The sequence below is a fragment of the Mesoplodon bidens genome, assembly GCF_964165515.1.
Source record: "Mesoplodon bidens genome assembly, chromosome: 10".
Classification (NCBI taxonomy): domain Eukaryota; kingdom Metazoa; phylum Chordata; class Mammalia; order Artiodactyla; family Ziphiidae; genus Mesoplodon; species Mesoplodon bidens.
In genome coordinates this window covers 32,489,928-32,503,995 of record NC_138172.1, presented here as the reverse complement: position 1 = coordinate 32,503,995, position 14,068 = coordinate 32,489,928, and the positions used below count along the sequence as shown (strand labels likewise).

The following is a 14,068-nucleotide window of genomic DNA, read 5'->3' as shown; positions in this document are numbered from 1 at the left end:
ATTGCTTACTGCGTGTGCAAAAGCCCATCCACCCCCCAGCCAAGACCCTGAATTCCCTGAGAATTCATATCTTACTCAACTTGCTGTCTCTTGTGCACACAGTAGTATTTCATAAACTCCCAATGAATGAATAACCAACTGATTGATCAATGGGCTGGTTTCCTTCAAGGCATTATCTGCGTAATAAGCTCAATTTTTGGAACAAGTACCTGTCAGTGTCCTAATAATCATGTGAGAAGTAGCTGTGATGTTGCGAAAAGAGCCAGAGCCAAACCCCCGAGGCCTGAGACCGCAGCTTGGCTCTGTGTGAACCCGGAGGATCATTTCCTTCCTCTAGGCCTGACTGCTTCCCACTGTCCTGATGGGGAAGCAAGAAATCAGACAGTGAGCCTAGGACCTCTGCTGGCTCTACACGATTACGTCTCTGAAACATAATGGGGGGCAGGGGCTGGGGCTCAGGAAGACCTCTGAAACTGCACTCTGCCTGCTTTTAGAACAAGGTCTAAAATTAAATGTTTTAGGGAGGGTGACTGATCAGGTCTATGGGGGTGGGTGAAGAACTTCCTCTTCGGCCATAGCTCAGTGGGCATATTTATCCTAATAGGGTAGATTTACTCCCTATGACAAAAACCCCTTTCCAGAGAAGTATTTTGGACGAATACAGGTGAGACCGCCACCCCCAACTGTACACCAGAATAGAGGGGCTGGTGAAATGAAAGAGCCTGTGTTCATATGCTGGAAGCAAATAAAACCCAAACCACACTCTCCACTCCTACACTCTCCTCTGGGAAGGCCATGTGAGTATGGTCAAGGCCACCACGAACATGGGCCTAATGGCTCCATGTGGTCCATAAGCTATGACCACAGGAGAACTCGCCACTCAGCAAGCATGGGTCTGTCTGTCACTCAAAGTGAGAGCAATGGGTAGGAGCTGGGGCTCCGCAGCAAGACAGAGTATTTGTTGGTTTTCTTTTGTTGCTTGGGTTGGTTTTGAGTGAATTTCTGTCCTCATGTCACCTAATGGACATAATGAGGGTAACAACACATCTCCCTACCTCACCACAGTGAAAATTAAATGAGATGAGTAAGCCAAGTGATCCACACAGAGCCTGACACATAGTACGTACTCAGATTGTTGCCAAGGATGGTGGTGGTGGTGGATGAAATCATCTGAGTCAGGAAATCCAACCCAAGCCTCTTCCAACCCACTCCAGGATCCAGAGAGAAGCAGGTGATCCTGGGATGAACGCTACTGGAAAAGCAGACTTGGATACTTTTCAGAAGAGAAACAAAGAGGTGCCCACTCTTGGGAAGGACCCAGCCTGCCCAGGTGCCCTGGGCCTCAGGATAATCACTGGGTCCCTGTAAGGACAGAGGCTCGCTAGGGCCATTGGGAAACAGAGAGACCTGAGAAGACGAACTTCCTCAGAGTAAAGAGAAGGGGGAGGAAATTACAACCATGAAGATACCGCTGTTAACCCAACAGACTGGCAAAAATTAAAAAGCATGAAGAGCTGAGGTGTGGCAGGAGGCAGGCAAACAGGAAATCTGGTATCCTGCCGATAACTGGTGCTCTTTAGAGAATGATTTGGCAGTATTTATCGAGATCTTAAATGCATGCAAAGGATGGCCCAACAACTTCACTCCTCGATAACCATCTACCTAAGAGAACTATCTGCTCATGTGTTTGGAGGCATAAACCAGAAAGTGCATCAAAGCACTGCTGTAAGGGCGAAAAACAGAACCCACCCACCCCCCACCACCAACAGAAAAACAGCTCGATAAACAGTGAGATTCTTATGCCATGGATACAATACTCACTTTGCAACAAAACAAGGTAGATGCACATGCACTGTCTTGAAAACATTTAAAGACATATTATTGAATGTTTTAAAAAGGTTACAGGGGCTTCCCTTGTACCGCAGTGATTGGGAGTCTGCCTGCAAATGCAGGGACACGGGTTCGAGCCCTGGTCCGGGAACATTCCACATGCTGCGGAGCAAATGGGCCAATGTGCCACAGCTGCTGAGCCTATGCTCTGGAGTCCGTGAGCTGCAGCTGCTGAGCCCACGTGCCACAACTGCTGAAGCCCGTGTGCCTAGAACCCGTGCTCCACAACAAGAGAAGTCTCTCACTGCAATGAGAAGCCTGCACACCGCAGTGGAGTGGCCCCCGCTCGCCGCAACTAGAGAGGGCCCGTGCGCAGCAATGAAGACCCAACACAGCCAAAAATAAATAAATAAAATAAACGAATTAAAAATAAGAGACTGTTTAAAAAAATTATTAAAATAAATAAATAAAAAGGTTACAGAATAGACCAGCAAGCATAGTATGACAGACTGTATTTAAAGAACAGAAAGAAAGAAAAAGGAAAGGAAGGAAAAAATGACTTTTTTTTTCTATGTATATAGACTCCTAGTAAAAGCTCTGGAAGGAAATTCACAAAGTAGGTCACAGTGGTTACTTCTGGGAAAGGTAGGAGTGGGGTGGGTGCTGGGAATGAAACTTGGGGATCAATAGGGATTTCACTCTTATTTTTAACTAGGAAAATGTATCCATGCATTTCTTGGGTATTTAAGTTAAAGTAATACATTTATTTTTAAGGAACAAAAAAGAGGAGGTAGAAGGAAGAGGAAGAGATGATGACTTCAAGAGAAGATGTAGCTGCCGAGAGCTAAGGGTCTGCCTTCACCTCCTCTTGGGGGACTGGCCACACACAAATGTAGACACAACACATGTGGGCATAAGCCCATAGTTTCTTAGAATGACAGAATCAGATATTTAATGCTATACCACATCAGTTCTATATACCAACTCTTCCTTCTAAATCTTAGAAAAATTCCCTCATACTTGACAAAGGTATCCTTCCTCTGGTGTCAGAAACTCAAGGTATGAAAACGGGACACATGAAATTTTGCTATCTCCAAATTCTTGTTGGCCTCCACTGACTTATAAGAAGTCCTGCATTACATTTAATTGTTGCATGTAAGAATTCTTTTTAATTTTAATTTTTAAAGATACTTTTACCTTTCCTTGTTTTCTTCCATTTCTCTGAAGACACACTGATTCATTACTCCGGAACTGTCCATAGACACTGTGTGGCAGATCCAGGTCTTCTTTCTGAAAAAGCAAAATAACCAACATTTATAACCTGGGTACATTTATGTTAACACAAAGAGATGCATTAAATACACACAAAAGGAATATGTCAAAGGCTGCCTAGTGTCCATCAAGATCCATTTTCCCCTTTGTCCATAGGTTATTTGAGTTTCATCAGGGACTACATTTCCCAGGCATCCTTGCAGCTAGGTGCAGCCAGGTATCTGAGTTCCCAATGGAATGTGAAAGGATGTGATATGTTCCACTTCTCCACGTAGGTCTCAAGACATGGGCATGCCTTGTCCATCCTTCCCCCTGATTCCCACTGGCTGGAACTCAGCTCTGACCATGCAGATGATGACAATGCACTTGGAAATAACAAAGGAACAAGATAGAAGGCACTTGGGCCTGTGACTGGCTGCATGGAGCACAGGTGCCCTCTCTCCTGGGAACTACTACCTTAGAGAGAAATATCTTTGTTCTTTAAGTCACTTTAAGTTTAATAAAACTTTAAGTTTTATTGGGTCTTCTTTTTATGGCTGGTTAAGTCTCACTGAGTTGGCACTATGGTTAAAGATTATCACCGGGGCCCTTCTGAGGGTGGGTTTGCTTATTTGGAGCTTGGGACAGTCTGTGTCTGTGGAGACAGGTGAGTCCAAATTATTTGGGGTCATAATTTTGGTAAAACCACACGCAATTTCAAGCAGGTACTCAATCAGTGTTTGATGGGTGAAGAGGTGTTAATAAGCATGTAATCTCTTCCTGTGTGAAGCGCCTCGAAAGCAGAGCACCTGGTATGGAATTAGGGACACTGGGACCCACGAGTATGAGTTGTGCGCTTCACTTCACGAAACGGCTACTCGGGATGGTAAAACGCTACCTGAATGTACACGATACCCACATTTAAGGATTTTAGTCTCTGCTTAGGAGTGACAGAGACTAGGAAACACAGGGACAGAGACAGAGAGACAGAGCTAGAGGGAGAACATTCCAATGGTGGAGGACTCGGCCCACTATTCCACTCCCTGCACGTCTGCCCCAGGATGAGTCTGAGCTACAACTCGGAGGTCCCCTCTCCAGCCTCAGGAACTGCATTCCTCACCACTCAGGGTGTGGCTTTAGCATTAAAAGATAGATTCTCTTTCTGCACCATGGCCCGAATACGAACCAGCTACTTCATTTGTAACCAAAGAAACAGCTGTCATTTTCAACGCAGGAAGAACTGGCTGTGCAGACCATATTGAGGGATGGTGTGTTGGTCTCCAGCCTGGAGCCTCCTAGGCAAAAGGGGGTCCAGGATAGTTTTGACACCCATGACCTTCATGCTGGTGCTGTCATTACGGCCCAGCTCCACTGCATCAGCTGTTTTGATGGTTGAGCATCATAGGCTGCTTGGCCAAATCTCCCCGCAATCCTCCATCTTCTCCACTGTGGGTCTGGCTTTCTCCCAGATCAAAGCACAATGTGAACAAACTTTCAGACCCAGGTGAGCAGGACCAGATACCTGGGACCCCTGCACCATGATGTGTTGGACAGAGTCAGTGTTGGGGAGAATCCCCAGCCCCAGCCTCCAACACTGCTCTTTAACTTGCAAAGAGCACACTAAGAGATATTTTTAGCATCCGGATCCCTGTCTGAGGCCACTGCTCTGGCTTCCATCAGAGTTTAACTTCTTCAGCTGTGGCATGTGCATTATGGAGGGACCCAGAACGAGGCAAGAGGGAAGATGTGGATCCTGGAAGGAGGGATGTGGATGTGAATGTGGAAGGGTAATGGGACTTGAACTCAGAGTCCCAGAGGTGTTACTGCATTCCTGCCACGAACGGAGAGGGGAGAAAGCAGTGGCTCACACCAGGGTCACTTCTGCAGCTGTGAACACCTTGGCCCACCTCACCTTGGGCTGGAAGCCAAGTTTGCTCAGTGCAGCAAGCTCTTACACAACACAGTAACTGCTGCAAGAGGATTTGATACTTACATCCCAAATGATGCCAACAGCAAACTCTCCTCTAAGTCACATTTCCCCTGCAGCAATGAGGTCAGAGTCTGCCTTCACAGGCCCACTGGCTAATTCTGGGTCAGGGTTTCAGGTTTTCCCTCCTGGTGTTGGAGAAGGTTTTCTGTAGACAGCCATCAAGAAACCACTGTCGGGCCTCCCTGGTGGCGCAGTGGTTGAGAGTCCGCCTGCCGATGCAGGGGATACGGGTTCGTGCCCCGGTCTGGGAGGATCCCATATGCCGCGGAGCGGCTGGGCCCATGAGCCATGGCCGCTGGGCCTGCGCGTCCGGAGCCTGTGCTCCGCAACGGGAGAGGCCACAACAGTGAGAGGCCCGCATACCGCAAAAAGAAAAAAAAAAAAAAAAAAAAAAAAAAAAAAGAAACCACTGTCCTTCAGCCTGTGGCTAGGAGCCGGCACTGGGGACACCCATCTCTGTATCCCAGCACTGAGGGATGCCCAAGGTGCAGACACTGACGTGAATTATCTCACTGAATTCTCCCATCAGCCCTAGGAGGCAGGCACTGCCTCACTCTATGAATTGGAAAACTGGGTTAAGATTTGTCGAAGGCCATACAGACACCAAACGGCAAAGCCAAGACTTGAACCAGGGGGTTCAAGTCTGTGTTCCTAACCACTGTATTTTTTTTTAACATCTTTATTGGAGTATAATTGCTTTACAGTGTTGTGTTATTTGCTGCTAACACTGAGTATAACAAAGTGAATCAGCTATATGTATACATATATCCCCATATCCCCTCCCTCTTAAGCCTCCCTCCCACCCTCCCTATCCCACCCCACTAGGTGGTCACAAAGCACTGAGCTGATCTCCCTGTGCTATGCAGCTGCTTCCCACTAGCTATCTGTTTTACATTTGGTAGTGTATATATGTCCATGCTACTCTCTCACTTCGTCCCAGCATCCCCTTCCCCCTCCCCGTGTCCTCAAGTCCATCCTCTACATCTGCGTCTTTATTCCTGTCCTGCCCCTAGGTTCTTCAGAATGATTTTTGCTTTTTTTTTTTTTAGATTCCATATACATGTGTTAGCATATGGTATTTTTCTATTTCTGACTTGCTTCACTCTGTATGACAGACTCTAGGTCCATCCACCTCACTACAAATAACTCAATTTTGTTTCTTTTTATGGCTGAGCAATATTCCATTGTATATATGTGCTACATCTTCTTTATCCATTCATCTGTCGATGGACACTTACTTAGGTTGCTTCCATGTCCTGGCTATTGCAAATAGTGCTGCAATGAACATTGGGGTACATGACTCTTTTTGAATTATGGTTTTCTCACAGTATGTGCCCAGTAGTGGGATTGCTGGGTCATATGGTAGTTCTATTTTTAGTTTTTTAAGGAACCTCCATACTGTTCTCCATAGTGGCTGTATCAATTTACATTCCCACCAACAGTGCAGGAGGGTTCCCTTTTCTCCACACCCTCTGCAGCATTTATTGTTTGTATATTTTTTGATGATGGCCATTCTGACTGGTGTGAAGTGATACCTCACTGTGGTTTTGATTTGCATTTCTCTAATGATTAGTGATTTTGAGCATCCTTTCATGTATTTGTTGGCAATCTGTATATCTTCTCCAGAGAAATGTCTATTTAGGTCTTCCACTCATTTTTGGATTGGGTTTTTTTTTTTTTTTTTTTTTTTGAGCTGCACGAGCTGCTTGTATATTTTGGAGATTAATCCTTTGTCAGTTGCTTCGTTCACAAATATTTTCTCCCATTCTGAGGGTTGTCTTTTCATCTTGTTTATGGTTTCCTTTGCTGTGCAAAAGCTTTAAGTTCCATTAGGTCCCATTTGTTTATTTTTGTTTTTATTTCCACTTCTCTAGGAGGTGGGTCAAAAAGGATCTTGCTGTGATTTATGTCATAGAGTGTTCTGCCTAAGTTTTCCTCTAAGAGTTTCTTAGTGTCTACCCTTACATTTAGGTCTTTAATCCAATTTGAGTTTATTTTTGTGTATGGTGTTAGGAAGTGTTCTAATTTCATTGTTTTACATGTAGCTGTCCAGTTTTCCCAGCACCACTTATTAAAGATGCTTCTTTTCTCCATTGTATATTCTTGCCTCCTTTATCAAAGATAAGGTGACCATATGTGCGTGGGTTTATCCCTGGGCTTTCTATCCTGTTCCATTGATCTGTATTTCTGTTTTTGTGCCAATACCATACTGTCTTGATTACTGTAGCTTTGTAGTATAGTCTGAAGTCAGGGAGCCTGATTCCTCCAGCTCTGTTTTTCTTTCTCAAGATTGCTTTGACTATTTGGGGTCTTTTGTGTTTACATACAAATTGTGAAATTTTTTGTTCTAGTTCTGTGAAAAATGCCAGTGGTAGTTTGATAGGGATTGCACTGAATCTGTAGACTGCTTTGGGTAGTATAGTCATTTTCACAATGTTGATTCTTCCAATCCAAGAACGTGGTATATCTCGCCATCTGTTTGTACCATCTTTAATTTCTTTCATCAGTGTCTTATAGTTTTCTGCATACAGGTCTTTTGTCTCCTTAGGTAGGTTTATTCCTAGGTATTTTATTCTTTTTGTTGCAGTGGTAAATGGGAGTGTTTCCTTAAGTTCTCTTTCAGATTTTTCATCATTAGTGTATAGGAATGCAAGAGATTTCTGTGCATTAATTTTGTATCCTGCTACTTTACCAAATTCATTGATTAGCTCTAGTAGTTTTCTGGTAGCATTGTTAGGATCCTCTATGTATAGTATCATGTCATCTGCAAACAATGACAGTTTTACTTCTTCTTTTCTGATTTGGATTCCTTTTATTTCTTTTTCTTCTCTGATCGCTGTGGCTAAAACTTCCAAAACTATGTTGAAGAATAGTGGTGAGAGCGGACAACCTTGTCTTGTTCCTGATCTTAGAGGAAATGGTTTCAGTGTTTCACCATTGAGAACGATGTTGGGTGTGGGTTTGTCATATATGGCCTTTATTATGTTGAGGTAGGTTCCCTCTGTGCCCACTTTCTGGAGAGTTTTTATCATAACTGGTGTTGAATTTTGTCAAAAGCTTTTTCTGCATCTACTGAGATGATCATGTGGTTTTTATCCTTCAGTTTGTTAATATGGTGTATCACATTGATTTGCGTATATTGAAGAATCCTTGCATTCCTGGGATAAACCCCACTTGATCATGCTCTATGATCCTTTTAATGTGCTGCTGGATTCTGTTTGCGAGTATTTTGTTGAGGACTTCTGCATGTATGTTCATCAGTGATATTGGCCTATAGTTTTCTTTTTTTGTGACATCTTTTTCTGGTTTTGGTATCAGGGTGATGGTGGTCTCGTAGAAAGCGTTTGGGAGTGTTCCTCCCTCTGCTATATTTTGGAAGAGTTTGAGAAGGATAGGTGTTAGCTCTTCTCTAAATGTTTGATAGAATTCACCTGTGAAGCCATCTGGTCCTGGGCTTTTGTTTGTCAGAAGATTTTTTTTTTTTTTTTTTTTTTTGCGGTAGCAGGCCTCTCACCGTTGTGGCCTCTCCTGTTGCTCAGCACAGGCTCCGGACACGCAGGCTCAGCAGCCATGGCTCACGGGCCTAGCCACTCTGCTGCATGTGGGATCTTCCCAGACTGGGGCACGAACTCGTGTCCCCTGCATTGGCAGGCAGACTCTCAACCACTGCGCCACCAGGGAAGCCCTGTTAGAAGATTTTTAATCACAGTTTCAATTTAAGTGCTTGTGATTGGTCTGTCCATATTTTCTATTTTTTCCTGGTTCAGTCTTGGAAGGTTGTACTTTTCTAAGAATTTGTCCATTTCTTCCAGGTTGTCCATTTTATTGGCATATAGTTGCTTGTAGTAGTCTCTCGTGATCCTTTGTACTTCTGCAGTGTCAGTTGTTACTTCTCCTTTTTTGTTTCTAATTCTGTTCATCTGAGTCTTCTCCCTTTTTTTCTTGATGAGTCTGGCTAGTGGTTTATCTATTTTGTTTATCTTCTCAAAGAACCAGCGTTTAGTTTTATTGATCTTTGCTATTGTTTCCTTCATTTCTTTTTCATTTATTTCATTTATTTCTCATCTGATCTTTATGATTTATTTCCTTCTGCTAACTTTAACAATTGTAAATATTTATGCACCCAACTTAGGAGCACCTCAATACATAAGGCAAATGCTAACAACCGTAAAAGGGGAAATTGACAGTAACACATCATAGTAGGGGACTTTTAACACCCCGCTTTCACCAATGGACAGATCATCCAAAATGAAATAAATAAGGAAACACAAACTTTATATGACACACTAGACCAGATGGACTTAATTGATATTTATAGGACATTCCATCCCAAAACAACAGAGTATACTTTCTTCTCAAGTGCTCATGGACCATTCTCCAGGATAGATCATATCTTGGATCACAAATCAAGCCTTGGTAAATTTATGAAAATTGAAATCGTATCAAGTATCTTTTCCAACCACAACACTATGAGACTAGATATCAATTACAGGAAAAAAACTGTAAAAAAAATACAAACACATGGAGGTGAAACAATACACTAACCAAGAGATCACTGAAGAAATCAAAGAGGAAATCAAAAAATACCTAGAAACACATGACAATGAAAACAAGATGACCCCAAACCTATGGGATGCAGCAAAAGCAGTTCTAAGAGGAAAGTTTATAGCAATACAATCCTACCTCAAGAAACAAGAAAAATCTCAAATAAACAACCTAAACTTACACCTAAAGCAATTAGAGAAAGAAGAACTAACTGCTGTATTATAATGTTCAAGGTAAAGCTCAGTACTGGTTGAATGTATGAATGAATGAACAAATAGTTTCAAAAGCAGTTTCAGGGCTGTGGGGAGACAGTGTCTCTCTAAAGCCCTAGAGGGATTGACCTCACCCACCCTGGACGCCCTGGTGATATTCTCAGGCCCCTCCCAGGACAGCCACTCAGCCCCTGAACACTCATTCTGAACCCAGAATTGCCAACTTCTGTAGGCGTTTATGTGCTCATTACTGCTGTCAGTAATGACCAGAGCTACCACTGACTCAGAACCTCCTATTTGCAGGCAGTAAACTCATGGCTCTCACACAGAGGCTCCTCTCATCCACCCACAGCCACCCAGGGAAGGCAGAATCACACCCATCTTAGGAACAGCACAACTGGAGCTCACAGAGGTTGTGATTAGCTTGTGATTAAGGTCACAGCACTTATGAGAGGGCAATTTTCAAAGTCTGGGGAGCTGGTGAGCAGCACAGACCTCTCCTCCACCTCACAAGACCCATCACTCACCTCAGATAATCAGCAAGTCACAAAGATGAGTGCTGTTCTAACTCTTCAGCTGGTAAGCTCTGTATTAATCTAAAGCTAATCAGTATTTCCTATGCCAGTCACTTCCTCTTCCATGGAAGAAGAATCCTAATTCTCCCCACCACTGCCCCCTTCCTCTCCTCAGCTGGCTGGATCAGTGGTGACCAGCATCTGCTCAGCATCAACTTCCTATCAGGTGTCCACTGGACACCAAATCTTGCTAATTTTTCTTTGAAAAATATCTCTTCTCAGGAAGACCAAGTGTTGGTGAGGATGTGAAGCAACCAGAACTCTCATATCTTCCAATCACTCTGGAAGACGGTGGCAATATCTATTCAACTGCATTTGCTCCTAGGTATATACATGCACCATTCTGGTACATATTTTCCAGAATGTTCTCAGTACTACTCTGCATAACAGTCCTGTATTAGTTTCCTACTACTATTATAACAAATAACCACAAACTTAGTGACCCAAAACAACACAAATTTGGCATCTTATAGCTCTGGAGGTCAGAAATGGGTCAGCAGGACTGCATTTCTTCTGGAGGCTCTAGGGAAGAATCCATTCCCTTGTCTTTTCCAGCTCCTAGAGGTCACCTGCTTTCCTCGGCTCATGGCCCCTTCCTCCTTTTCAGAGCCAGCAATGTAGCACCTTCAAATCTCCCTCTTCTCTCACCTCTGCTTCCATCGTCATATCTCATCCTCTGACCAGACCCTCCTGTATCCCTCTTACAGGGATCCTTGTAACTACACTGGGCCCACCCAGAGAATTCAAGATCATCTCCCCACGTCAAGACCCTTAACTTAATCAAATCTACAAAGTCCCTTTGCCACATAAAGTGACATAGTCACAAGTGTTACCAGTGAATGGTACCTGTGACCAGGGATGAGGTCATGAATATCTTTCGAGGGGCCATTATTTGGCTTACCTCCAGCTCCAAACCAGAAGTGACCCAAATCATCAACAGTAGAATGAATGAAATAAAAGGTGGTAATTCACAGTGTATGAGGACATATGATCTACAGCGCTACATGCAACAAGGATGACTCTCACAAGACAACACTGAACCAATGACATCAAACACAAGAGCGCTTGCTGTATGCGTTTGTCTGTAGGAAAGGCAGAACCAGGTAAAGTTTGTCTATTCAACTGTTTCCCCCAAGTCTACCAGTTTCCATAATCCTCTCAAAAAGAAGCTTGCTGCTTGTTTGTTTTCTATAAATCAATATAGACATGCTACATTTCCCAACTTTGCATCCCACAATTGGAGGTCAACAGTTATGAAAATTCAATAAATGCATTTATAACTAAAGAAGAAGGAGGGGGAGAAGAAGAAGGAGAAAAAGAAGCAGCAACAGTGTCTCTGCCTCTCTCATCCATTTCCACTCCACAAACATGTGTCATTTCACCTCTGGATGAAGCAGATCCCAGGTGACTTCCTCACCACCCCCCATCCTGCCAAGAGCTGTTCACCAGACAGACCTGGAATGTTCCCCTGACCCCTGCTGCATGGTCTTTCCTCTGTCTCTCCTTCACTCCTTTCACCCACCTGACACACCCATGGACACACCCACCTGGCACGCCACCATTGCCCCCCAGGAATCCCCCCCGAACTCCTGTAGGGCTTGCAATACAAGCCATACCATTTGCTCTTAATTGCTACTGTCACATATTAATTGCTATAATAGTAACAAGTGCCTTAATCTAGTCTCCCCAAACAGACTGGAAACTCTCAAGAACAAAAATCAGGTCCTGCCCATTCAATTTTCCGCCTCCTAGTTCTGACTGCATGTGAACGCCTAATGCTAATTCATAATAACTACTAATGATATAACTGCCTTTGCTGAACACCTAACATGCATCAGGTGCAGTATTTCTCAAGCATTACCTCATTTCCTCTTCTCCTACTCAATGAAGTGGATGCTATCATAATCTCCCTTTTGAATAGGAGGAAATTGAGGCACAGATGGCTAATTAACTTGCCCAAGGTCCCAAAAGTCATCACTAGAGGATGGGATTTGAACCCATGCAATCTAATTCCAGAGCCCACTCTGCTTCCATAATGCCCCACCTGAGCTGGGTTAGGCATATAGTTGGTGCTTAATAAATACTTGACAAAAAAAAAGATATACTAAGGGAAAAAAAAAAACCTTCACAGCATGCAAATAACAAATTAAGACTCTTCACCAAATAATCTTTTCAGCCTCAGATCTTAGAAGGGAACACCCTCTGGAGAGATTTGTAGAAGCCTGCCTGTTCCTGGCTCTGCATCATGCTTGGTTCTTGGGGGCTTTATAAACATTTATCAGTAAACAACAGTCAGGGTTTGTTCTCCAGGCTTTTATCAAAACAGGGAGACAGCTGGATACATTTTTTCTTTTTCTGTCCGCCAAAGTCACAGTTGAAGGCCCACTGGACAAGTGGGGCTGTGACCACAACACCCCAAGCCACCCGCCCCAGATGACCTCACCTCTATAGTGGCCAAAAAATGTGGCCCAGAGGCCTTGACTAAAAACAAGGCCACTGCCCCTGAGGGCTGCTGTGGCCAGAGATAAACTGAACGGGAGACAATGACACGGGCAGCCCTGCCGTCACGGGGACATCACGCCGTGGCCCACAGTGCTGGCAGCCGGCTCGAGCCCGTGCAGTCTCTTCCCTTGAGGCCGGCCCCTTGGTCAGATACCAAACAGTGCTCTGGCCGGCGGTGTGGACACAGCGGCACACCCTCATCCTCCCACAGACTGGCTCGCAGCGTCTGCATGGATGCGGATGAGAGTGCCTGTGCCTGGGGCGCAGACTATTCAGGAGACAACGTTCTTAAACGGCTGCCTCTAAGGAGGGACGTGGGACTGGCCGGAGGTTACGGAGGGCTTCAGTTACAGCTGTACCACTAGCAGTTTTACAAGAACAAAAAAGGGTTGACATATTTGGGGGTTACTAAAACTATCTCAAAGTTTAAAAAAAACACTGATCATTACAACACAGTGTGGTGAAGCAGTAACGGAGAGATGTACAGTTACAAGGGGAGCAGCACCTGCGGCGGCTGGAGAGAACCAGGGACGGGATCTGGCCTCAGTGGGCTCTGTGCCTCTGGGCAAAATGAGACAATCTACAATGAGTGCTTAGCCAAGAAGATGTACTCAGTTAGTGGTCGTTGTTATCTATTTTTATTTGTATTTTTACTCCATCCTTCCAGACATTGTGAGGTCTGGACATGGCACTGCAGTTGGAGGCAAGAATTGAGAAATGAGGTCTCCACAGCCACCCTCAAAGAGACACTTTGTAAACTCAACCACGCTCGTCCCCACAGGCTTTCCCAGGCCCCCCAGTGACTCCCTGGCGCTCCTGCCATGCTCCCCCCTCACCCAAATCCCACCAATATGTGCTTGTGTCTCCCCAACTGCAGCGGGTGCAGTGGCACCCCAACTGTGAGCACACTGACAGGTACAATGCTTGCAGACCAAAAGAAAAAATTCAGTCACCTGCACTTGTCCACTGGCATGAAAGATGACACAAACCTACTGCAGAATCAGGGCACCTCGGAGGCCACTGCATGCAGCTGAAGAAATAAAGTGGCCCTCATGGGAGCTGGCCACCCCAGGATCACAGAAAAACGAGGCTTCAAGCGGCAAAATCCCCCAGTACCCACCAGAGCCCTTAAGTCACTCTCTTAAAGGAAGATGTACGCTGGG

General features: G+C 44.6%; 1 protein-coding gene across 1 annotated transcript in view; it reads right to left on the bottom strand.

Moving 5' to 3' along the window:
• The window catches only part of ARHGEF3 (Rho guanine nucleotide exchange factor 3), a 327,189-nt gene that overhangs the window by 283,406 nt on the left and 29,715 nt on the right, over nucleotides 1–14,068 (bottom strand). The window contains exon 2 of the mRNA XM_081245232.1: nucleotides 3,028–3,120. Coding sequence (XP_081101358.1) covers nucleotides 3,028–3,089 — 62 coding nt within the window. The 5' untranslated portion in view covers nucleotides 3,090–3,120. The remainder of the gene's footprint in view (nucleotides 1–3,027; nucleotides 3,121–14,068) is intronic.